The sequence below is a fragment of the Mycteria americana genome, chromosome 2, assembly GCF_035582795.1.
Source record: "Mycteria americana isolate JAX WOST 10 ecotype Jacksonville Zoo and Gardens chromosome 2, USCA_MyAme_1.0, whole genome shotgun sequence".
Taxonomy (NCBI): domain Eukaryota; kingdom Metazoa; phylum Chordata; class Aves; order Ciconiiformes; family Ciconiidae; genus Mycteria; species Mycteria americana.
This window is the reverse complement of record NC_134366.1, coordinates 26384271-26409850: the sequence shown is the minus strand read 5'-3', so window position 1 is coordinate 26409850 and position 25580 is coordinate 26384271. Positions and strand designations below refer to the sequence as shown.

At 37.7% G+C, this 25580-nt stretch overlaps 1 protein-coding gene across 1 annotated transcript in view; it reads right to left on the bottom strand.

The window, feature by feature from the left end:
- AKAP9 (A-kinase anchoring protein 9) overlaps positions 1 to 25580 on the bottom strand; it is a 124149-nt gene that overhangs the window by 76670 nt on the left and 21899 nt on the right. Inside the window, exons 2-5 of the mRNA XM_075492797.1 lie at positions 17583 to 17837; positions 9268 to 9312; positions 1579 to 1632; positions 994 to 1164 (exon numbers count right to left, since the gene is read on the bottom strand). Of these exons, the coding sequence (XP_075348912.1) occupies positions 994 to 1164; positions 1579 to 1632; positions 9268 to 9312; positions 17583 to 17837 (525 nt within the window). The remainder of the gene's footprint in view (positions 1 to 993; positions 1165 to 1578; positions 1633 to 9267; positions 9313 to 17582; positions 17838 to 25580) is intronic.

The following is a 25580-nucleotide window of genomic DNA, read 5'->3' as shown; positions in this document are numbered from 1 at the left end:
CTTATGTTCTTTATTATGCTGTAATTATGACTATTATGTTTAGCACAACAGATACAAGACACAGTAATTAGAAGCTAAGTTTGACTTAAAATGTAACACCAAAGATTCACCAACAGACAAAGGAATGATAAACCCTCTCCTCCAGGGCAACCACTTAAAGATCAGTCTGGTATAGTGGAAAACATGATATCCATTTTCACAGATAAAATACAAATGCAAGCAGAAAAAATTATAATTGTGCAATAATAATGAAGGTGAAAATGACTGAATATTAGAACAATTTTGGCATTCTATAGTACTTTGCAAAAAATAGAAAAACACAACATGTGACCTGAATCCAAATTAAAAGAGAGAGATAAGACATGAAGCATGACAAACCACTGACTTCAGTGCATTGCACCACTTACTTAAACTGTAAGAATAAGTATTTAGTATTCTTTACTTTAAAACCTAACTTTAAATTCCAATGGTATTCCTGAAGTAAGAAATACTTCCCTGTAATCCCAAGTTATTAGATGTTTATTAAAACATTGTCACAGTTGCCTTGTATGTCAGACTATAAAGTCTGACATACAAATACCTTTTTGGTTCAAGGATCAACTCAGTTATATCATCCCTTAGGAAGTAAAACCTGAGGTTTTTTTATCTTGGAGGAACAGGAAGATATGAAAGAAATTGAGTCTTTGCACAACTAGAGAAGAATTAGGGCTTTTCTTGAAGAAAATCATCTTTCCATTCCTGATTTGAAGAAAGTCACTGTGAAGAAGACTGAATTTTAGTCACAAAATACAGAGAAAAAGGACATACAATGGGAAATGCCATTCAAAGAAATAGAGTGCATGGTACGTGACTGAAAGAAATTATGTGTAATTCGATACCACACACTGACTGCATTCTGAACAGCTGACATTAAGTGTGAACTCTTTCAGGTGATGCTCTGCATTTTTGCATGTAACCGAGTAGCAAGTAGAAAGCAACATAAGGTAATTATACCTGTTGCAATCCTTCTGTACCATATGCTGCCCTCATTTCTTCTAGCTCTCTGTTTAGCTCTTCAATCTCTTGCTGTTTCCCAGCCAATTCATTCTCCATCACCTCTAGCTGCGTGTGAGAGTGCTGCATTCCATGCTCAGAACAAATCTCTCCAACTCCAAATTCTTCTTCCTAAATCAATCCAAGTTCCTTAACATGCCATTTTTTAATGCTTTATCACAGTAAGTAAACTCAAATATCAAATTCTGTATCAAATGCTACCTTGGTACATTAACATACAATACAGCATCGAAGATCTTATTGCCATGGTAACCTTCTTTGTTAGTATAATTCACACCTCAAAAGCACTGACATGAAGCGTTTCTGCAAGTTCTGCTTCATAATCTTAGCCTTAATAGAAGTAGTAAATTGTTTTGCATTTCAAGTTTAACGATACACTGTATTAATATATAACAAACAATGCAGATGCAGAGCACAGCATGCAAAATAAAGTATTAGTCAGCAACATAATTTTTGTTCAAAACAAATTGTTCGAGGTTTTTAGTATTCACCATTAGTATTACGATTCAATTTGCAATACTGTACCCTGATTAAGTCTGCAGGTATAGCTGTTCTTGTCACAAAACTGCAACCATTTACCTGTATAAAGACAATTTCTAAACATATTATTATCTGAAATAAAGCTTGATTTCTATTTTCCATTCATTTGATTCTTATGTGATTATTCCTGCAGACCCACGGGAATTTTTATGCTACAAAAATTTATTTCATTTGAAATACAAAATAGCTTTATACATAATAAACTGCATCAAAGTAAGCATAGGTAACAGGTAAAACACCCAAAACTGCAAAAATAGATACTACTCTAAAAACAAGAACCATATTAAGAATTTAAACAGCTAGAGAAAACAAAGGAATTCAGATTTAAAGGTCAATGCAAAGCTTTATACTTTCAATGATTAAAATGCAATACTATTGCATTTTAAATTATATGTTTAATATATCTATATATTACTAAACATAGTTATGCTTTCTAAAAGATATTTATACACCCCAAGATTTACTATTTCTGAAAGTCATCCATCTCTCGATAGTGGATGAAAGGCAGTATCATAGAGTCTCATCCTCAATTTGAAGGAATTTCTTAAGATTGAAAAAAAGCAGAAATTATACATTTAATATAAGACATTTGAAATAAATTCTTTCACTCACCTAACACTGCAACCCCTTTCCGCTTCTATGAGAATTTTGGTTCTACAGACTGTGCAAACCAATAATGACGAATCTCCAAAAGGCAAGCACAAGTCAAAGTAGCAGTTATACGTTAAAAAAAAAAAATCCAAATGAAAAGAATATGCTGTGTACTTGTAAGTAACCATAACAGACAGGCAGGCTTTTAAAACAGCAGACCAATGTTTTAAAATGAGAAAGCAAGAACAGCTGTATTTCCCCTCAGAGCTGTTTATTACATCAGAGCCTGAAACAAAATAATAGTACTAGAGATGGAAAGGCATCACAGCATTTCAGACCCAAATACTAGGCTTACATCAAAAAAAGAAGCTATACTGCTCAGAAATCTGCCATAGTCTAGATCAGAGCTTATTTACAAAGGACTATCGTGCCTGAGGAAATCAATAAGTTACCCGACATGGAAGTACGCTGTTATAAATGGGATCAATATAGTCATCGAGTTTGTATTAAGAGCATGAATATACCTGCATTAGACAAGAATTTGCAGAGCTGACACAGTGCCCTTTCAATTCCTGACATCCTCAGTAAAAAGGAAGACACCACAGACAGATTACTACCTTATTTTAGAAAGAATAAAGAAAATTGCAGCAAACAGCAGTCCAGGCAACTCATAGAGGCACTGCACATCGTTTGTGTATTGCCAGATGTTCACTCTACATTCAGGCATACAAGTGGCTACATAGAGCCTGGCACCGTCATCTTTATTCAGATTTTGGCACATGTCCCAGATTAATAACACTAGGAGTTTAATAGAAACTCTATTATGAAATACTTCTTTTCCTTTTTTTAACTCCCATTTTATTTAGGCTTACTTGATAAAGATGTAGGGTATGATTCTTGTAATCTACCACAGTGGACATGCTTCTCTTCCTGTGAATCATTTCTGTGTGCAACAATCAAAAACTCCTAGATGCTTTATAACAAGAGCTACTAGGAAAGACATAAGAGACTTATCTCGTTAGACGTTCCAGACTCCTTAGCAGCTGAAATTTCTGCAAAAGATCTTTTACTTTTAAAAGAGATTTTGTTATACACATTCAAAACAACTGTCTGGAACTTCGGAAGTCCCACCTCATTTCACAGGAGCCTAGCTCTTAGACATCACAGAAGTGAACCACAACACGGTAGTCCATGCTGCTTCTCATCTGATACCTTCTCCTTTTAAATGCCTTGTGCCTTCTGGTAAAGCACAAGTTGAAACACAACAAGACAACAAACAGCACTGTAATCTATGGAAAAAGCAGCTGGATCGTTGCAGCAGGGTGCTGTGCTGATGGGAGCCTTGCGAGCAGCCTGGCAGCTTCTGGCATGCCAGAAATTCTGCTGTGTCAGAGCAGACACACAGTTGGGGCTGAGTTATTAGCTTCAAAGTATCTTCATTTAAATTTTTCACTGATCTGCAATATAAGAAGACTGTAGTCCAGATAGCAACTTCAGTGTTAACAGATGTCTACACAAGGCCTATTGGACTTCTGCGTTTTGTCTCATGGTCCCGGTGGTTTACCCACATAGAGATCTTCTGCAAGCCCATAAATACTATTAATGTAGACTCTTAGAATTTCTTCTTTTAAAGCTTTGCAATTCACCTTTAACACTGAAATGTCCTTATGCCTTAATGCCGTATGATGTGCTTAGTTACATACCCCAGCAAACAATTAAACATGTAAAGAAACAATCAAACCGCATAGCATTTTAAGATAATAGAAGCAAGGAGTAACAAGAGCTCTGGATATAATTGCATAAACAAATAACCACAGAGTGAGAAAAAATTAAATTTTACAACACATTAGCTACCCAGGAGCAACTGTTTTGGTGAACAAAAGACATGAAAAAAGTGAAGGTTATGGAAGTCCCTCAAAGGACATTCTCTTTGATTTTTCTTCCTTGCTTGTATTTTCAAAATAATTCACAGAAATAGTATTTACTAATATAAAGCAAAATATAATTTGGAGTCTATTGCCTAAAAATAAAGGTATAATTTATATTGTATCAGTAAATACATATGCTTAAGACAAATGAAAGGAATCTTCTTCCAGAGAAACACAAGGAAAACCAACTTCCACCACTGTATTAAGGCAGCGATTCATGACAATTGCCACCAGAGGTCAGGATTAAATTTATGAAATCCCTGTACCCCTTTTAATGTTCCTTAGATCTTGGAAGACCTGAAATTGTACCTCAGAATCAGCAGTAATAATATGTAATGTGTAACTACTTATAACATTAATGCCAGTACTAGAGAGACTTCCCTTTATAAATAGCAAATTCATGCTCAGCATAAATCAATACTTACTGTTCAATCATTGAAAAATGTAGAAAATACCTTAATGCATGAAAATAATATTTTATGTAACCTATTGCAGACTGACAAGCAGACTTCTGATTAAAAAAGTGCTTTGATTTGGTAGTAGAAATATACAGAACTATCTGGAATGGATTAACAATTTTACCTCATGTTTTCATTTTTTTTTCCCCCTTTTTCTTTAACATTTTGGACATCTGATTCCTTCACAAAAATTAATACTTAGACCTCCAACACTGCTTGTCAATGTTCTGAGCCTCTCCTCAATTTTCTAGTTATGTCACAACTGACTATATGAAACTTAGCTAAAATTTGCAATTAGGGCAACTTGGGAAAACGAACTTCAGTTTTGGGGGTTTTTTTATATTCCATAAACAAAAAACATTTTCAGTTTGTGATAAAAATAATTACAATCATATAATATAACTAAGGTTAATAACTTCTGAAGGATAACAACTGATGGCTTTTTAAAATATCATGACTTAATATATTTTTCTATATATTAATAACATGCAACAAAAGATTTCTTTACGTAGTGGTTAAGGTTGAGGTATAGAATTTCATTAACATTTTAAAAAAAAAGAACTTTGTAGACTTCATATTAACCATCTTTTCAGAGGTACACTTTGCAACTTGGGAAAAGAGTTAATAAGAGAAAAAAAAAATCAGGTGGAACAGTCTTTCAGTTATACTATAAAATTGAGGCATATGGAAAATATGTGGGGCAACTTTACCTTACACAGCTATAAAAAACCAAAAAATTCTAACTGTTGGAAAAAGCCTAACTTCCCTTAGTTCTGAGTTTAGACCACAACCTTAAATAGCTAATCACCATTATCATTTATTTTAAGACTATGCAGACAGGTCTCATTCTTGCTCAAACAGAGTAATTTGTTACAAAAGGCAAGCTGGTCATATGCAGGATTTATCAGTCTTCAGTTTGCTACTACCTTTGATAGTGTAGGTATTTAGAGAGGTGGCAGAACAAAACTGAACGAGAGACTGTATTTACAGTAAAATTCTTTCAAGACAAGAATTCTTGTATAAACATTCACTGGCTCCTTCAACTTTACTTAGGCAACTGTATTGGCTTATAACTGTGTGTCTGATAAGTCTCCTAAAGAGGGAAATACTTATCACTGAATTTTATCCCGTTCCTCAAGAGAAGGGGCTGAAGAATTAAAAACATCTGACTTATTTTACCAACTACAACAAAACAAATGACTTATGACCTATTTCACTTTGAGGCATGACAGCCTCGATTTCAACATAATTTCTGACAAAAACCACTAAAAAGAATACAGATGTTCTAAACAATGAGGGAAAAGATGGATCAACAGGCCTATGTTTCTACAAATGTGTGGTTTCTTAGCATTCTGAAAAGGAGGTCACGTATCTGAAAAAAAGGTAAGCTCAAGATGTCATATAATTTCATAATTACGCTGTTACAGACAAAATTTAACTTATTCTCATCTTCTTCAACTGAAAAGGCTTTAGATCACTTTATTTACAGGGTGTCCATGGATGTAAGTAGAGCTTTTAATAATAAAAATAACATTACAGCTGACATGAAACATATTGAAAATTCAGTTCTTAAAATATACGCATTCCTAAACATGTTGTTTCCTCTTTGCAGATACCATCCAATTGTAAAGAACTGGAATTAAAAAGAGCTTATTAAGATAGCAACTCTCACCACTTGAGTTTGTTCTTCACCAGATCCAGTATCATGTTACTATTCACAAGTTTTGTGTTGCCTACTTATGTCTTAGAAAACAAGCCTCGTGCAGGTAAAAAGAAAACAAGTCTTGTGGAGGTCTTTTTGCAGGAGTGAGAATAAGAAGTGCCTAGAAATGCATCTGTCATCGCATTTTTGAGGAAATCTGCAATTTTGAGGAAATCTGCAATTTTTTAAAAGGCACAGGCAGATGGCAGTCTGGCTGTAATTCTGTTGTCTTTACTATCCGAAAAATTGTTCCCTAATATACTCTGTAGGCACCTACAGAAATCCTTGAAGAATGAAGCAAGGTAAAGTTAAGTGTTTAGATGTGAAAATTCATTTTTAATGGAGAGCTTTGAATTCAACTGATACTAACAACAAAACATATCTACAATTATCTTGAGGCATTATGCCAATCTTTTCTGTATTCTGTCTCCTTCTGCAAAGATGTGTTTTCTTGAGCTTTTGCAATCAGTCTCCAACACTGCTTCCTACAACCTCAGAAGTGATCAAAATTTCTTAGTCGTATTTCATTATATATGTAATACCTCTCACTTGTAAAAACAGATGAACTTCAATGCCATTGTCAACTTTTTTCAAGGGTTCATTCTTCACATGCTGCATATTCCATTTAATAGTAATCACATACCATGGTGATGCATATTCTAAAAAGGTGCAGTAAGGTTATAGCAGTTGTTCAAAAGTGTATTTGCTACATTCTCAGTGGCAAACTGTGCGCACATACAGCCCTATCATCTTACCCTTCATAAAGCAAACTCAGATTCTTTTTGTTGTTTGCTACTTTAATTTGTTGGACAAAATAAACCACATTTTATCTATGAAAAATACTAAATCTTTAAACTGATTTTTTTTTTCCCCAAGTAGAGTTTGCCTCAACCCCTTGCACCTATCCTTCCATAAAAATCTTTTTTCCTTTCATTTACAGCACTCCCCAGCAGCTGGACTGGAATCTTCAATTCCAAAAGTGCCAGTCTCAGGTATTTTATTTTAAATTTGCATCCAAAAAAAAATTGCCATAAGAACAATGACAATTGACCAGACCAAGGGTCCACGTGGTTCAGTATTCCAAGTTTGAAAGTAGCCAATAATGAATGTGAGGGAACGTTTTCCCTGTACTCTCAAGTGCCTTCTCCCAACACACCAGAAGAAAGTGAGGGTGCTTATAAACAAGGACAGGAGGAAAAAGTGGGAGAGGAATAATCAAACTGGGGAAGAGAGGGACAGGAAATAAAATTCAACTAAAAAGGCTGAGACCAGATCAATGGAGGACACTTGGATTTGATGAGAGGTTGGAAAGAAATGTGGATTTGTAACTTGGATTTGATGAGAGAGGTTGGAAAGAAAAACTACTGCTTTCATCTAGGATAAATTGAGCTGACCATTAGGAGGACCCCAACATAAGAAGAGGGAATAAAGGAGAAGAGGTTTTCAAGGGAGAGGGAGAAAAAAATATTAAAAAGAAGAAAGAAGGAAAAACAATGCTTGGATAAAGTTGGAAAGGCTGGGAAAGAAACTGGGCTTCGGAATGACTGAGGAAGGAGAAGGAAGAATAGAAACAGGCTGAAAAGACTGAGCTAAGAAACCAAGCAAGGGGAAAAAGGGGGTGGGTAAGGGAAGGTGAAAAGATTGACAGGAGCTAATTACAGAGAAGGGAAGAATTTACAAAAAACTAGGGGACAGAAAGCAGACACAGAGCTGGTCAAGAGAATAGGCTGGGAGAAGGAGCAAGTGAAGACAGAGTGTTAAGTTGGGAAAGAAAAGTCGTTCCAGTTTTCACGGCATGTCTAGACTGCCTGCTGCGGTAACGATTTTACTTTTGCACCATGCAGTGCGACAGATCAGGGACACATTGTCTGATGTGTATGTTCCCCTAGGCTTCACAATAAGCAGCTATAATATTAGTATGGAACAAATAGTTATTCCAAGACATAGTCACCTTCTCTTACAAAAGGTTAAATCAAGAGAGGAACAAAGTATTCTACACCAAATTTACTTCAGCAACAGAGACTCATTTGATTACTTCACCCCCTCTTACTCATTGCCAAGCTTAAGATTCTGGGGTGTGTTTTGCAGAAATGTTTAGGCAGAGATCTGCAAAACAAAACCCAGATCGTCACTACACAAAGTGATTGTTTGAGACATGAAAAATTAATTTTTTAAGCTAGAAACAATATTTACTGTACTCAGATATTCCACGGCTATTTCTTGCAAGCGTGACCTTGACCCACATTCATGCATGAAGTAGTTTACTCCTTAAAAACATAACAAACTGCCTTATTTGGCAAGACCCAAGTTCCATATATGCTACTACCTTTCAACGTGACAGAGATGAGTAGTAGAGACAGAGATGAGTAATAGATGCCAACATGTGGTGGGTTGACCCCGGCCAGCAGCTAAGTCCCCCCACCCCAGTCACTCACTCACTCCCCCACCAGCGGGATGGAGGAGAGAATCCAAGGGCAAAAGCAAGAAAAATTCATGGGTTGGGATAAAGACAGCTTAACAAGTGAAAGAAAACAAAACAAAACGCCCAAACAACAAGCGACGCAAAGGCAATCACTCACCACCTCCCACCAGCAGACTGACGCCTAGCCAGTCGCTGAGCAACGGCTGCTTTCGAACTCATTAAAACATAATCAACTTGTTAAATAGTTTCCCACAGAAAATTAGTAGAAATTTTGCACAGCCACAACTCGAATGGCAACACAAAGCATTAATACAACCATAACAACATTGTTACAACAGTTCATGTATCTACTGCATTATTGATTATAGTAGCCATCCCATTATGTAGCTGACATAATGCTTGCTTTAATGGTACACTAATCATACCAGTAATGACATGCAACAGCTTTGTCTATAATATCACGTCTGCTCTTTCTTTCCTTCTCTTTTTGACAAACAATGCACAGCATTACAGTAAACATGTAAAAGAAAAAGTTGAAAGAAAAGTTAAAGAAAAGCATTCCTTCAGTCTTACCTCGGAACTGTAATCTTCTACTGTGGTGGAAATTTCACTTTCCGGCTAAAATAAAATATTAAAATATTTAAAATGATGTCACTCTAAAGATATTAAACAAGACATTTTCCATCTGTTTCTGAGAATGTAGACTGTATTTGAAAATATTAAGGTACACATGAATTTGACTAGAATATATATATAGCGAAGGCCACTTTCACTTCCTTGAAATCTCAGCTTTAAAAAAGAAAAAGTTACTTTGCTGTTCAACTATGATCATGGAAACATTATAATTACATGACAAAGTCTTCTAATGAAAATACAACCTAGAGGTACAAAATAATATTTTGGAAATGCAACTTACAGTTTGTGGGCTTTTTGTGGGCTTTTTTTTTTTTTGAAGAAATAAGGAGTACCAAGAAAAGGACTTTTCTCTCATAGACCAATTTCACCTAATTAGGAACTTTGCTGGCTTAAGAACATAATCATATATAGAATGTCATTTTCATACATGCAAGACTTTTGATGTTGACTAGAATTTTAAAATAAACACTCATATTCTCCTTCAGCTTCCATGGAAACCAACGTAAAAGTGATCAGGAAGAACAAGGACAAAAACTCAAATCTTGTGATCTAATGAATTAGAACAATTAAAGGAACAAAGCCTTAACAAACTGAGCATAAACATGCCATGGAAGATGCCTGAATTAAATACAGAGTATCTCAATGAACTACATACAATGTATCAGGTTTGAGAATCAAGATGTTAGTAGGAAAATATACAAAATATTCAAATTATCTATACAAGGTGCACTATCAGGGAATAAGTAAGTACCCTTTTGAAGTGGAAAAGTGTAATTTTGAGTTAAAACTACTTTAGCAAAAATGAAATGTACATAATAAGACTTTTTCAAAATTCACTTAACATGTTAGCCAGCCTCGCATTAAATCAGTCTCCATTTTACATCGGATTCTGTCAGGCTTATTTTCAAAGGAACATAGTCAGTTTTGCATCAGCAGACATAAGTAAAATTTGGAACTGGCAACTGCGTTTTGTTTTGTATTTTTTTTTTTTTTAAATCTGCCACTCAGACCTACAGGAGCCCTGCAGTTTTTGCAATCCTAACATCATCAATTCTACATATAATTTGAATCCAATATGTAGCTCCACAATGTAATTAACCTAAAAAAAATGGTATTATTTTATGTACAGAGTACACAAAACTAACTTAAAATATGAATGTGGAAGCTAAAATTCATACAGTGCATATGATTTTAAAAATTAAAAAGGCCCACCTTAAAGATAAGCCACAAACTGAAACAAAATTATGTTTTAAAACTATAGGGTGACAAAAGTGTTTCTGCTGTGGAATACACAATTAGTACTTAACAATATTTAATTTTTTATATAAATATATTTATTAATATTATATATACTTATAGGTTTATTTTTATATATGCATATACACACACAAATTTTACATATTGTTCGTAGTCTATGTCCTTGGTCTAGGACAAAGTCCTCTGGAAGGAAAAAAAATCAGGAAAAAACATATTGTTATCTCTTTCCATAATACAGATAACAAATGTATGGCCATATCATCCTACAATTTTCCATGGTCTGTTCAATTCAGAAGACTTCACAAAGAAAGATTAGAAGTATTTCTATAGAAGCACAGAAGTATTCCTATGAATTTACATTTTTAATTAGATCTAATAACTGTTGAAGTTCTTTATATAATACATGAAATACAGGCACTTCTCCAACATGTAAAAAACAAGGCCAAGTAGTCTGACTTCTTATATAGTTTTTCCTTGTAATGCTTTTGAATTATATAAACAGCCCTTTGTTTATAAGAAAGATGATAAATGAACACTTAGATCCTGGGATAAGCTCAAACCTAGTAGGTAATCATAGTAAAAGGCAAAGAAATTGCAGATTGAAGCTTAGGCTAGAGTGAGAAAATATGAATTCTCAAAGGAAGGCGATTACTGAAAATAATTCTCTAATTTTTTTTATGGTCATTTGGCCAGATACAAGATTTTTAAAAAATGAATATATTGCTGGTCCTTTCTGAATACTGATCTAAAGTAAAAAAAACTAAAATAATTTTAAAAAAAGTTTCAAAAACCATATAGTGCTCCATCAGTTTATGTGTGCAATATCTGTTAGCAGCATAAATAATCTTTATAAAATATCTCCTTCAATCCTGCATCTAGATAGTTTTTTGGCTGTTAAGACCAAGTATTTTTGCCAAGAACGTAAGTACAGAAAGATGGCCAAATGAACTCAAGTTAAATGGATCTGCCTTCCGTGCTAAGGGGTTCATCCGAGCCCTGCTAAAAATCAGTTAAAAAGACTTAAATCCTATGAGCTCACACATTAGACTCCAACACTGTAAGACTTAATGCTACTCTTTTGCTGTCAGAATCAATAACATTGCAAGTAGTCAACATTTTACAGGCACTCATCTTGCCCTCCAAGCAGCTATCTTCTGTTCCTAAGACCTGACCAACCTTATTTCAAAATCCAGTTCCTTCCATTATTAAGCTATCCATTCTGTTGCTTCGATTCTTCTTTGGTCAACAGAAGTCATTAGGTTTTACAGAGCTCATCTGTCTGAACCACAGGGGTCCAGTTTAACAGGAAATACTTCAAAAAATTCATAAATACACACACTGTTAGCAACACAACATCTTTTGGCAGGATAATGCCAATGAAGCTATTCATCAGTTCTCTCAATACTTCATGGAATTTGAAATAGGTTTCTGTTACACTCTGACTTCAGGCAGTTGGCACATATTCTACCACCTATGCCCCACAGCATTTTCTTGCTACAAACAGCTATTCTCTTCTGGCAAGATGTTTTAATTCTTTATTCAGTATTTTCTTCACTGACAATGTGGTTGATAGTTAAAATACACTGAACAGACATCTCAAAGACCCTTTATAGGCAACTATCTCCATCAACTCTGCAGGTAGTACCTTTAATGATAACACTTAAGTATTCAGAAAATTAAAAACATTTTCATCTGTATACATTCTTCAGAGGAAATACTGCAAGATGATACAAAAAAGGGAGTAATCAGCCTGTGGAACACAGGAGGTCCATTTCAGAGTAACTTGTTTCTGTATGCAGTTAAGCATTGCTCAGAAGTCACATTCTTTGGCATTGGACGCCCAACATTATCACAGGATTCACAAAAGAACTCATATACAAAATTGGCCACAAGAACTGAAAAGTGCTTTTTATGTTTCTTTAGAAAACTTTCATAGGTGACAATAAAACATTTTGCAAGAACAGACATCCAGTACTAAACTACTCCAATTGCAATGGATGAGAGTATTAAAGGGCGAGAACCAAGACTTAAGTATTCACGGAACAGAATTCTACCTGAAGTAAATTACTGACTTTTTTATGACCTCAGAGTAAACTGTTACAAAAATTTAACTAAAAAATTCCGGATTCATTCTTGCGAAAACAAGTTTATTTTAGTTTGGACAGTTTCACATGGGTCACTAGTGATCCATACATGATCACAACCTGAGTAAAACTAATTAAGAGGACTGCGACTAGGAAGGGAGGCAAAGAGAATGTAAACTGAAAATCCCAGTCATGAAACCCTCTCTTTAGGTCATCCTGAACTTTATGGGTCTTTAATATTTGTAGAACAGTCTGAATATGAAGTGCTATTCTTATATATTGCCTCATCATGACTTTCTTAGTTCCTAATCCGAAAACCATTCAATTCAAAGGAATGTATTCCCTGGTAATTTATAACCCAAACCAATCGACTACAAACAGATTAACTAGATTACGTCTTAGTGGAGATAAAACACTGCCAGATCTGAATATAATCTGCAGCGAGGTACCCCACTCCTCAGTTTATAAATCTCCTATATCAGAAAATATCATCAACAGAGAGGTAATGTAAGCATTTAATTAGGTTTCTATTCTTTGGTAATACAGCCTTATAAATGTTTAGTCTAAAATTAAACACTCGTTAAATCTGCAAAGACCAGTCTCCAATGCAGGTCATTTCTGTGTCAGCTAATCTATTATATATCAGTATTTACAGAGAGAAAGGCAGGCATCATACCAGAAGTTGTCTTATGCATCAAAGAAAATTAGTAAGATATCCCAGCAATCTTTTGGCCGGAGGGTGAATGGAAAGATGACTGGCTTCAGTCAGAACCATATGCTGCTGAGAATCTAGTATCTTCTCTCGTGGCACTGACTTTACTATTGAAGAAACCATTTCCAAACATTTGTTATCTTCATTCTCCAATTTCAAAACATTTTTCAAGGGATGCTAGATTATGTGAAGTGACTGGGCTAATTTTTACTACATTTTATTTATCCATCCTTTTTTTCAAATCCTCCATCTTATTGTACATCCCAGAATATCTCTTCTCTAGTCAAAGCCTTTGGTTGTTCTTTGCTTTCATGCTTCTATCATAGGAATGCCTTACCCACATTCACCACCTACGCCTTTTCTCACTGAGGCGTCCTCTCTGTTTCTCCATGCTGCTTATGTTTCCATATTTCTGTCACTTTTCTTCCTTAGTTCTTCTCAAGAATCCTACCCAGTGTCTCCTTCTTACTCTGTTTCTGTTCCTTGCCTGTCAAGTCTCAGGCACTAACAACTGGATTAAGTTCTAGAAATGAAACAATGAACATGGAGCTATAAACTTCATCACCTACTTGAGTAAACAGTTAAGCTATTCTAAAACTATTACCAAATGGATTTGTCCTGTGAAAAACAAAAGACGAGTTACTAATCCAACCTTAGTCAATTAGCAGGTATTCTTCATCACAGAACTTTGAACTTTTCTTTTCTAAGAAGCTTTGTATAATACCTTTTACTACCCAGGTGACTCAAGGACAATTTTACTGTGCCACAGGTTAATTTCGTTTGCTTTCCTGGCATTAGTACATTCTTGCAAAGCAGTGTGCTCTGATGCATCGTTTCAAGACTTCTCAGAGAAGGTGATCTCAGCAATTATTTACCCTGGAAGTGGTTTTTGCTTTCTTCCATTTTTAATTGCAAGAAGTCACAAAAAGAAGCAATCCTAAACCCAAGAGTTTCATTGATCCAATTTATTTCCTGGGCTGTCTTCTAGATTATTTTTACTTCTATATGAAAAAGGACACTATGGATGTCAAGACCAAAAGATATCAGGGCACAACCGAATAAAGACAAAAACTGAAGGCAACTAGAAACTCAACATATTATTCCTCTTTGTGAGACCAAGACAAAAAGCATTTAACTTAAAACAAGTTAAGACCCAGAGACTTTAACCAAGAAATACCAACTGGCATTTCTCTAATAAATCTTGTAAATAAACCGTTCCTCTGACAGAGGATGGAAAACCCTATAGAAATGACAAATGAGTTCAGACAGAAGGTAAAATGGAATGAATAAGGATGGTACAAAACAATGATAGTTCTTCCAGAGTTCTTCCAGTTAGTTTCTGTAACTTGAGGGATTACAGGGGGATGGAGGAACCCACACTTAGGAAGATAGAGGAAAAAAAAGGGAAAGGGATGCCTGCAAAAAATAACTGAATTCTCTAAACAGACTTTTGCCCTCTGAAAAGGAACTCCTCCAACTTCAGATGGGGAGTAAGCTCCCACAGGAGTACCTCTATTTCACTTTCTGTTATTCATGTTGAGTAAGAGGACTCTTTGTTATTTGTATTTGGTCATGCTAATTCCACTGGGGACTAAAAAATCATACTAGAAAAACTGCAGGGAGATAAACTTCTATCCACAAAACTACCACAAAAGAGCCCAGTCAGGATTTTTAGATAGATAGGCAGTATAGTCAGATGTTCTGAGTCTATTTTGTGGTACAGAAAGAACAATTCTAAATATGAATTCCAGTAAAAGATGAAAAAGTAAGTAGAATAAAAATTTAGCTAGAAAATAATCCTGCATAATGCCTCCAATAATCTTGCCTTACTCTCCTGACACAGCAGCCTATAAAGATTTAATGTTGGGTGAAAAAGCAAACAGCTCAAAGAAGCTGTCTGTAATTCTCCATTGCAGAGATTAGCCTGAAACTGCCTATTACACTGGCTGCCATTTCAACTAAGCAAGCTCTAATCCAATTACTGTAATACAGGCTCTCTGTCCAAATCTTTGCACTTATAAGACTAAAACCAGTAAGTTATGAGATTCATTGAAACTATTTCAGAATTTTTCCTCTTCTATTAATACTGCACAGATAGAGACATTAGCAATAATCTTCCAATTCCAAAATACCAATTACTTATTCAACATGAATAAGCAGGCCACAGACAACATGTAACATAGAAAAATGCTCTCCTAATTGGGAGCAGCTTTTTTTTAGTGGAAGTGAATACTATTTTAAAAGTCACTAACACATAAGTAATTCAGGAGAGTCAAACTACAAATAAACGCTAATCACCATGCTTATTCTTTTAAAGCTACATTAAAAAAAAAACACAAAAAAAAGCCCAACAAACCCAAACAACCTATGCATGTCTACATTTCTTTACTTAACCATAAGATAAGTTGCTTTGGGAATAAGGCAGACCTCAGAAAAATCATACTCAATCTTACGAATATATCTATGTGTACAACCTTTAGCAACTGCAGCACAGGTATTTTTTCCATTTTTAATATTATCTTTGTCTCGTAGTGTTAGCATTCAGAGGCCAACATAGGCTCCTAGGACCAACCTGATCTAATTAGACCTTCTTTGAGCACAGGATTGGACGAGATGACCTTGGAGGTCCCTTCCAACCTAAATTATTCTATGATTCTGTACTTTACCCTGTTTCTCCAATTGTAGTAGAGATATTTATCCTGACTGTGAGAAAGTACATGAGCAGAGGCCATGTGTAAGATGCAATCATGATGTACTTCAAAATATATTTGGTTAAGAAAGTTTCTTCATAAGTTATCATATTTATGTAGACTACAATATTGTTAAAACAACAGTTTAAGTGATTCCCTCTAAACAGCTCTTTGCCCTAGCAGTCTTCTCTCCTTAGCTGTAGATAACCTGCTGCATTTCATAAAGTACACCTTTCTCTTTTCCTAGAAGGCAAAAAAGTCTCATCTTCACCTATGAAAACAGTCATTCTGGTATTAAATACTCTTTAAAAAATGTATTACCTCCTCCAGGAAAAGCTATGAGTTGAACAGACAGTTTTATTGAGTTAGTACAAACAGTTTTGAAGCCCTAACATGAGCTTTCCAAGTATGAAAAGCTACATATTAAAGGCATGTATCTATAAAGTACAAAATATCTAGTGTACTGATATACTGTAGACTTAAAATTGTAAAATAAACAGATCAACTACTTTACAAGTTTTTATTCGCATGTATGATTTAGTCTGTCTGCCCCTCCATCGGGGTAACCTCTTTTTTTTTTTAACACAAACGCAAGAAATTTTCAAAAAGCGTCATTTCTCTATTACTCCTCAGCTGCTGGAAATGAGATCATGGAGCCAAAATAGCTACAAATGGTCTATCCTAGCACAGGACTGACAAGTCAAAATGCAGAGCGTTCATCTGTACTACATCTCTCAGAAAAGACCACATTCACGTGCACAGAGCTGGGAATCTGTGTTGAGCTGCTTGTTCAGAATGCCACTCGTCCTTTTAGAGGCACTGCTTTCACAAATGGAATAAGCTAGTCTGTAAATAACATCAGCATCTCTTGTCCCTCATATCTGGAACAACATATTACATTACATGAATTCACGTCCACACAGAACTGAACTGGACTGCCAGTGTATATCCCATGGGGCATGTTACAGCCTTCCTGGAGCATGTACTTTCAGCCACTAGCAATCGGGATTATATTTCATTAAGTAGTAAAAGTAGAGTATCTGTTTATCAGTCTCTTAAGCCATCTGGTTCTAAGTAGTGTTTTCTAAACTCATTCCTCCTCCTCATTAACCAGAAAGACTCAAATCACATTATGGATACAGGAAAGATGTTTAGTTTTGCATTTTGCTGTAGCCATAGCTGCAGTGATCAAAAACCCACTGCAATTTGTAAACTTTTAATAAAACAAAATGCATAAAATGAAGCAATAAAACAAAACCAATTTTTGCCCATTTAGGGAATACAGCAGTACCAACAACCTTTCCATAATCTACAGTACACTGACTACCACAGAAAACATCATGCCAGCAGGCAGGTAGAAAGAGCCTTCTCTGGAGATATTAAGGATGGACAGAGGAGGCAAGGTAATAATATTCAAAATCTCATATAATTCCTTTATTCCCACTCTCAAAATTAATGGACTGTTTTGCCCCCCACAAAGTAACTGGTTACAGCCTGAGACAAACTTACCTCAATGGTGTAAGCCTGGTTGTGTTTGATAATTTCTCCACTATGCAAAGCCCTGATAATAGCAAAGTCAGCAGTAGCAGCTGCTCCCCTTCGGCTGCTGCACGTGGATGTTTCATCACCTCGAGATCGATCACTATCAATCCCATCTCGTATTGATTCTTCATCTTTGATGTTTGCTGTTTTCTTCTTCTTTTTCTGCTTCTTTGATCCATTCTGACCATCAGTTTGCGCCTTCCGCTGCCTAAATTGGGCAAGCTGTATAGAAGACAAAATCTTGTTAAAGGTGAAAGTTTTCCTCTTTATTACTAATGACATCCTCTATAAAGGCTTACCAGCTGTTCTACATAAAGCTTCAAACTAATTGCTACTGAAAGCAAGTTGGAAGTTAATGCTGCATATCTGAGACACATGCAGATTATTCTTCCGTTTACATAGTTTGCTTTAAAAAAATTCTTAAATGTAAAACAACAATCTATTAATGAATTCCTTTTTGGTTTCATACTAGCCAGTTACTGTTCCACAGATTGATACCTAGAAATCAAAACATGTAAAGGTACAAATGTCGTTATAAAGGACAAATGCAATGAGATAACCTCTGATTTTTCAATTTGAAATTTGAAATGAAAACCAATTTTAATTTGAAATGAAAAACCTCATTTTTCTATTTTATACTAATAAATACTTCAAAATTAATTTACAGAAATTACTTTTAATTTTTATACCAGAAACAGATAAAAGCAAACCATTCTTCCACCAAGTATCATATAAAGTTTTATAAAAAGTTTATATTAGAACTCAAAAAGCAGATCAAGTTACTGAAAGCATCATAAAGAAATAGCAAAACACATAATGAGGGAATAGTCTAAAAACAAACAGTGAGCAAATTACAAGATACACTACCTTGTAGCAAAACATGCTGATGAACAAAAAGTCACAGGTGAGCCAGGCACACAGTTGAAAAACCAATTAGTATGTAAGCTATTCAAATACTGTAAGACACTGCCTTTTGAAGAGCTTATGACTTTTAATCACTTTATAGTGGTTTACACAAGAAAATCCATTTAAAATATTTTTTTCTTAACAAGAACAGAATTTCTGTTCAAATAAGAAAAACAAGAGGGCAGGTTTTACCAATTAAAATTCAAAATTAAATAGGTCCTACCAATAAAATCTGGAAACAAAAATAATTATTTTACAACTGAAGAGTCCAACATCACTTACGTGCTACAATATGTCTATAAATGTAGCTCCATTGTAAATATAAAGCATGCAAATAAAGACCCCGAAGCTTTAAATACTTTTTACATTAACTAATACCCAAGCATCATGTATTTTTTTATAAATCTGCTGCAATTTTAAGAGAAAGCTATAGAAAAGATAGCATGTTTGCTCATGATATTCACCAATCGAGAAAGCCAGGCTTCCATCCAACCTCTTCAGCAACACCCAAATCAAGCAGGACACACGGATCCCCTTTCCCAGTCACCGTTCGGTTACAGCGCAAGCCGTCACTTGAAGTGCTCTCTAGTTCTCATCTGGCCCTAAGATAGCTGAGAAGCCCCAATCTAAATAAATGCATCACTGACAGATCAGTTCTGACTTCTGGCTAGTTTATGCTTATGTCCCTTTATTTGTATTTCTTCGTGGGTTTCTTCAGCCTCCTCTCCATTCTTAGGACGACTGACAGCTTGGCATATGGCTCCTGCACTGTTTAGAGGAGGAGGACCTGAAGATTTGCTGAGCCAAATATCCTCACCTACGTATTTAATACTTACTTCCTCCCTACTACATCTCTAATTAGTTCAACTTCATGATTTTTTTTCCATTTTTTAAATAGACTTTCATTATTTCAGCAAAAATCTATTAAAGCTTATAAACCCCACAAATTCTGAACAGGAAAAGAAAGGATAGTCTCCTCCTGACTTCAAAGTTTAAGAAAAAAAAAAAATTTAGCTTTAGTTTCTCAAAAATTGGAAGAGTGACGGCTCCAGTTGTCTCCTTACAACATTACTATATTCTCCTAAAACTGTAAATTTACCTCAACAAAAGTTTTCAATTTATCCAAAAGACAAGCAGAATTTGTCCAAGTGCCACAACGACATAAAGCAGACAACCTGACTTAAAGTGTAACTACTGAGAGATTTTGCTTTTTTCACTTTTTATTTTTAAATAATGAAAGACATGTAGTGCCACTGGTCAAGAACTCTTCCACAACTTGATTGAAACCTTCTGTAATGGAAAGTTAAGTTGGCTTTTTTAAAGCAGCTTTACAGTCTTTATTTGTCTACAAAATTAGACATGTAGCTCAAGGACAAGTGAATTACTCCATGTCTCTCCTCAAGTATTTTGCATATTTTAGCTGAAGCATCTCGGTATGCCAGATTTTCTCTCCTTCCAGTGGTGGGCAGTGACACCAGAAGGAACAGAGATGCCCAATCTATTAATTCATGGCTCCGTGGCTGGTGTCATCGCCACGGATTTGGTTTTTTTGACAACGGAATGGCCTACGCCGCACCGGGTTTGCTGGCATCCGATGGGATTCATCTTTCTCAAAGGGGAAAGAGAATCTTTGCACAGGAACTTGCAGGGCTCATTGACAGAGCTTTAAATTAGACTCGAAGGGGGAGGGGGATAATATCAGGCTTGCCCGAGAGAAGCTGAGGGGCGACGTGCCATGGTTGGAGGGAGCGGCTGACAGCAAGGACAGTCGGCCTGAGTCCTCGAGATGCACGGGGTACGCTTGGGCACAGCCGAAGTCGAGCGGAGTTGAGCCAGGGGATACTGAGGCAACGGGAGCCAAGAGGGAAACACCAGTGAAATGCCTCAAAGCACGCAAGGGGTGTTCTTCTATGAAGGAGGCACGGACGACACCCCAGCTGAAGTGCCTCTACACCAATGCACGCAGCATGGGCAACAAGCAGGAGGAGTTGGAAGCCATTGTACGTCAGGAAAACTATGATATGGTGGCCATCACAGAAACATGGTGGGATGACTCGCACAACTGGAGTGCGGCGATGGATGGCTATAAACTCTTCAGGAGGGATAGGCGAGGCAGGAGAGGTGGTGGGGTAGCCCTATACGTCAGGGAGAGTCTGGATAGTTTAGAGCTCAATGATGGTGATGATAGGGTGGAGTGTCTGTGGGTCAGAATCAGGGGGAAGGCCAACAAGGCAGATATTGTGGTGGGAGTCTGTTACAGACCCCCCAACCAGGATGAGGAGACAGATGAACTATTCTATAAGCAGCTGGGAGAAGCCTCACGATCGCTAGCCCTTGTTCTTGTGGGGGACTTCAACCTGCCAGATGTCTGCTGGAAATACAATACAGCAGGGAGGAAACAGTCCAGGAGGTTCCTGGAGCGTGTGGCAGATAACTTCCTGACGCAGCTGGTGAGTGAGCCAACGAGGGAAGGTGCCCCGCTGGACCTCTTGTTCACGAACAGAGAAGGACTGGTGAGTGATGTGATGGTTGGAGGCTGTCTTGGGCAGAGCGATCATGAAATGATAGAGTTTTTGATACGTGGAGAAGCGGCGAGGGGGGTCGGCAAAACTGCCACCTTAGACTTCCGGAGGGCGGACTTCGGCCTGTTTAGGAGACTGGTCAACAGAGTCCCCTGGGAGGCAGCTCTTATGGGCAAAGGGGTCCAGGAAGGCTGGACATTCTTTAAGGAGGAAGTCCTAAAGGCACAAGAGCGGGCTGTCCCCAGGTGCCGAAAGACGAGCCGGTGGGGAAGAAGACCGGCCTGGCTGACTAGAGAGCTCTGGCTCGAACTGAGGAGAAAGAGGAGAGTCTATGACCTCTGGAAGAAGGGGCGGGCAACTCAGGAGGACTACAGGGGTGTAGCGAGGCTGTGCAGGGAGAAAACTAGAAGGGCCAAAGCTGAGCTAGAGCTCAGTCTGGCTGCTGCTATAAAAGACAACAAAAAACACTTCTTCAAATACATTAGCAGCAAAAGGAGAGCTAAGGAGAATCTCCAGCCCCTAGTAGATGTGGGAGGAAACACAGTGACCAAGGATGAGGAAAAGGCTGAGGTACTTAATGCCTTCTTTGCCTCAGTCTTTATTAGCAGGGCCGAATGTTCTATGGGTACCCAGCCCCTGGAGTTGGAAGATAGGGATGGGGACCAGACTGGAGCCCCCATTATCCAGGGGGAAATGGTGAGTGACCTGCTGCACCACTTAGACACTCACAAGTCTATGGGGCCTGATGAGATCCACCCGAGAGTGTTGAAGGAGCTGGCAGATGTGCTCACCAAGCCCCTCTCCATCATTTACCAGCAGTCCTGGCTAACTGGGGAAGTCCCTGCTGACTGGAGATTAGTGAATGTGACACCCATCTTCAAGAAGGGCCGGAAGGAGGACCCGGGGAACTACAGGCCTGTCAGCCTGACCTCGGTGCCGGGGAAGCTGATGGAGCAGATCATCCTGAGTGCTATCACACGGCATGTAGAGAATAACCAGGGGATCAGGCCCAGCCAGCATGGGTTCAGGAAAGGCAGGTCCTGCTTGACCAACCTGATCTCCTTCTATGATAAGGTGACCCGCCTAGTGGATGAGGGGAAGGCTGTGGATGTTGTCTATCTAGACTTCAGTAAAGCCTTTGACACGGTTTCCCACGGCATTCTCCTGGAGAAACTGGCTGCTCATGGCTTGGACGGGTGTACTCTTCGCTGGGTAAAGAACTGGCTGGACGGCCGGGCCCAGAGAGTGGTGGTGAATGGAGTTTACTCCGGTTGGCGGCCGGTCACAAGCGGTGTTCCCCAGGGCTCGGTGTTGGGGCCAGTTCTGTTTAACATCTTTATCAATGATCTGGACGAAGGGATCGAGTGCACTCTCAGTAAGTTTGCAGACGACACCAAGTTGTGTGGGAGTGTTGATCTGCTGGAGGGTAGGCAGGCTCTGCAGAGGGACCTGGACAGGCTGGATCGATGGGCTGGGGTGAATTGTATGAGGTTTAACAAGGCCAAGTGCAAGGTCCTGCACTTGGGCCACAACAACCCCATGCAACGCTACAGGCTTGGGGAAGAGTGGCTGGAAAGCTGCCTGGCAGAGAAGGACCTGGGGGTGTTGGTTGACAGCCGCCTGAATATGAGCCAGCAGTGTGCCCAGGTGGCCAAGAAGGCCAATGGCATCCTGGCCTGTATCAAAAATAGCGTGGCCAGCAGGACTAGGGAAGTGATCGTGCCCCTGTACTCGGCACTGGTGAGGCCGCACCTCGAATACTGTGTTCAGTTTTGGGCCCCCCACTACAAGAGGGATATTGAGGTACTGGAGCGCGTACAGAGAAGGGCAACGAAGCTGGTGAAGGGTCTGGAGCAGAAGTCTTATGAGGAGCGGCTGAGGGAGCTGGGACTGTTTAGCCTGGAGAAAAGGAGGCTGAGGGGAGACCTCATCGCTCTCTACAACTACCTGAAAGGAGGTTGTAGAGAGGTGGGGGTCGGTCTCTTCTCCCAGGTAACAAGTGATAGGACAAGAGGAAATGGCCTCAAGTTGCGCCAGGGGAGGTTTAGACTGGATATTAGGAAATTTTTCTTCACCGAGAGGGTTATCAAGCATTGGAACAGACTGCCCAGGGAAGTGGTTGAGTCGCCATCCCTGGAGGTATTTAAAGGACGTTTGGATGAGGTACTTAGAGACATGGTGTAGTGATGGTTTTTGGCAGTGTTAGGTTTATGGTTGGACTCGATGATCTTAAAGGTCTTTTCCAACCTATATGATTCTGTGATTCTGTGATTCTGTGATTCTGTGATTTCCCTCCTCTCAAAATTAAGTTGTCGACTTTCACTTCTTCAGAATTAGCAGATTAAACTCTACCGTGGTAGTTACAAGCAGACCTTATTTTTTTTCTGTTTAAACATTGATGAAGATAGGCACATATAAAAGCTAAATGTATGTGCAAATTAAACTGTTATATTTTTGTATTACACAAGTTCTCAACTGACGATTTCTGTATGAGCATCTAGTATTTTGGAAATAACTATGCTATTAGTGATGGATACATGCACAAATCATAGCACTATTTACTCCGCACATTCACTTATACACAAAACTGTCTAGCTACTAATGCATCATGGCTTCTAATTCACATTTTTAACCACATTTAAAATAACTAGAAATGAGAGAAGCAGTACAACAAAAAGCTACTGCTGAACAAATACACTCTGTGATGCTCATATCAAGACAGGGGAGTCTCAGATACCGAATTCCTTCAGAAAATGGGACTCAGGAACTAGAGCTGAGGATCTATCTACATTTCAATGACGAGCAGGAAAAAGTCCACCAGCAGCCATGGGAACTAAGGAAAACAAATTTTGTAGAATTAAAACTTTCATCAAAACAGAAAAATACCCAGATTTTGTATTTCTAGAAAAATAGTTTTTCCAGTGTGAACAAAATGTGAAACAAACATAAGCCGATATAACTATACATTACTTTACCCTGTCTTCCAGGCACATCAGCTTGATAATGCCAAAACTAAGTCTGTGGAGAACTTAACACTGCTTCTGCCAGTTCTGAATCTACAGTTTTGAAACAACTCAGTGTCAAGTCTCTATCGAGTTACAAAAGCTGCAAGCAAGAGCAAAAGATGTAAACACAGGAGTTACTCAGAGAGAAGGAAGGATCCAAACCAGAAACTGAAGGACACTCAGAACAGGCTCTCTGCATTGATCTGCCTTCGAGGAGTGATAGAGAAAGAGTACCTTACCATGGGAAGGCATCAGGAACATAGTCAGCCATGATGCAACTTTACCACAGGTTTTAGCACACCTGAAAACTGAACTAGAGCAAGTCTTCTTTCACCATCTGCCTACCTGCTAGCACATTGCCTCTGGCTTTTCCCATCATGCTGGTAAGGCCCTGGCTCTTCCAAGCAGTACTGAATCCTGTTAAAAATTCCATCAGTGTTTTCCAGTAGTAAGTAACAGCTGATTTTGCTCCTTATCCTTGATTCTCAGCTTTTGCATCTAAAATAACTAACAACTTGCAATTTCCAGCTGATAGGTTTTTCAAGTCCTGCTTCTAGGCAAAAAAGCAATCCTCTTGGAAACAGACAGGTCCACTTTATAGCAATTTAAAAAATTATATGATGGAGTCCATGTTTATTGTCTGATTTTTTTCTATCAAATATCCAGTGTACAATTAAATTTGTAAGTGTAAGAAATAAATTGAAGTTTTAAGCTAAACTCTCAGAATGAAACTATGTTTCTTTCCTTTTAATGCATAACAACCTCCAATAAAATTGTCCGGGAAGAATTACATATTTATTTTCAGATTTCCAGAAGTGCTATTTACAACAGCTGCTCAGCTTTCCATTAGTTTGAAAAATGGAAAGCAATTGGATGTTAGCACTAAAGTCTATGGATGCACAAGACATTGCCTCTTATAAACAGAAAAACACTTATTGAAAGTCACAAGACTACAATAGAGCAGCATGCAGATAAGCAATGGCTATACTTTTCAAAATAATTTCCCACAGTAAAATCACAATTGAATAGAAGAACTTAGATATTTAGAGGATGTATTTATTTATCTAGTTCTAATTATAACTTCTTTCTGTTTATGAACCCCAAAACAACACACTAGCACCAATCCCACATCACAGACCGCAGCAAAGTTACAGACACCTGGTACAACATTACCTTAGCTTTTAAATGCTGATATCCTCCAACTGGCAGAAAATCAGAAAAGAGGAGGAGAATCAACTGCTATTAGGAACTAAATACTCTTGAGACAGAAGGGAACTAACTTGCAGAGCAGTGGGGATTACTTGTGTAAATCATGTCAATTACGATAGTTAATGTACTGCTACAATTACAACAGCAGCATTATTTATTTATTCAGCTATCTTCAGCACATTCTGACCCTTGGCAATTGTGCCAGCAATCTAGATTGCTGGGACACGCTGTCCATCAATTAGTTTCAAATATGGTCTAACCGAACTATTTCTAGAGTAGAAGTGCATGTTAAAATAAAATTTGGCTCCAACAGAATGCAAAAC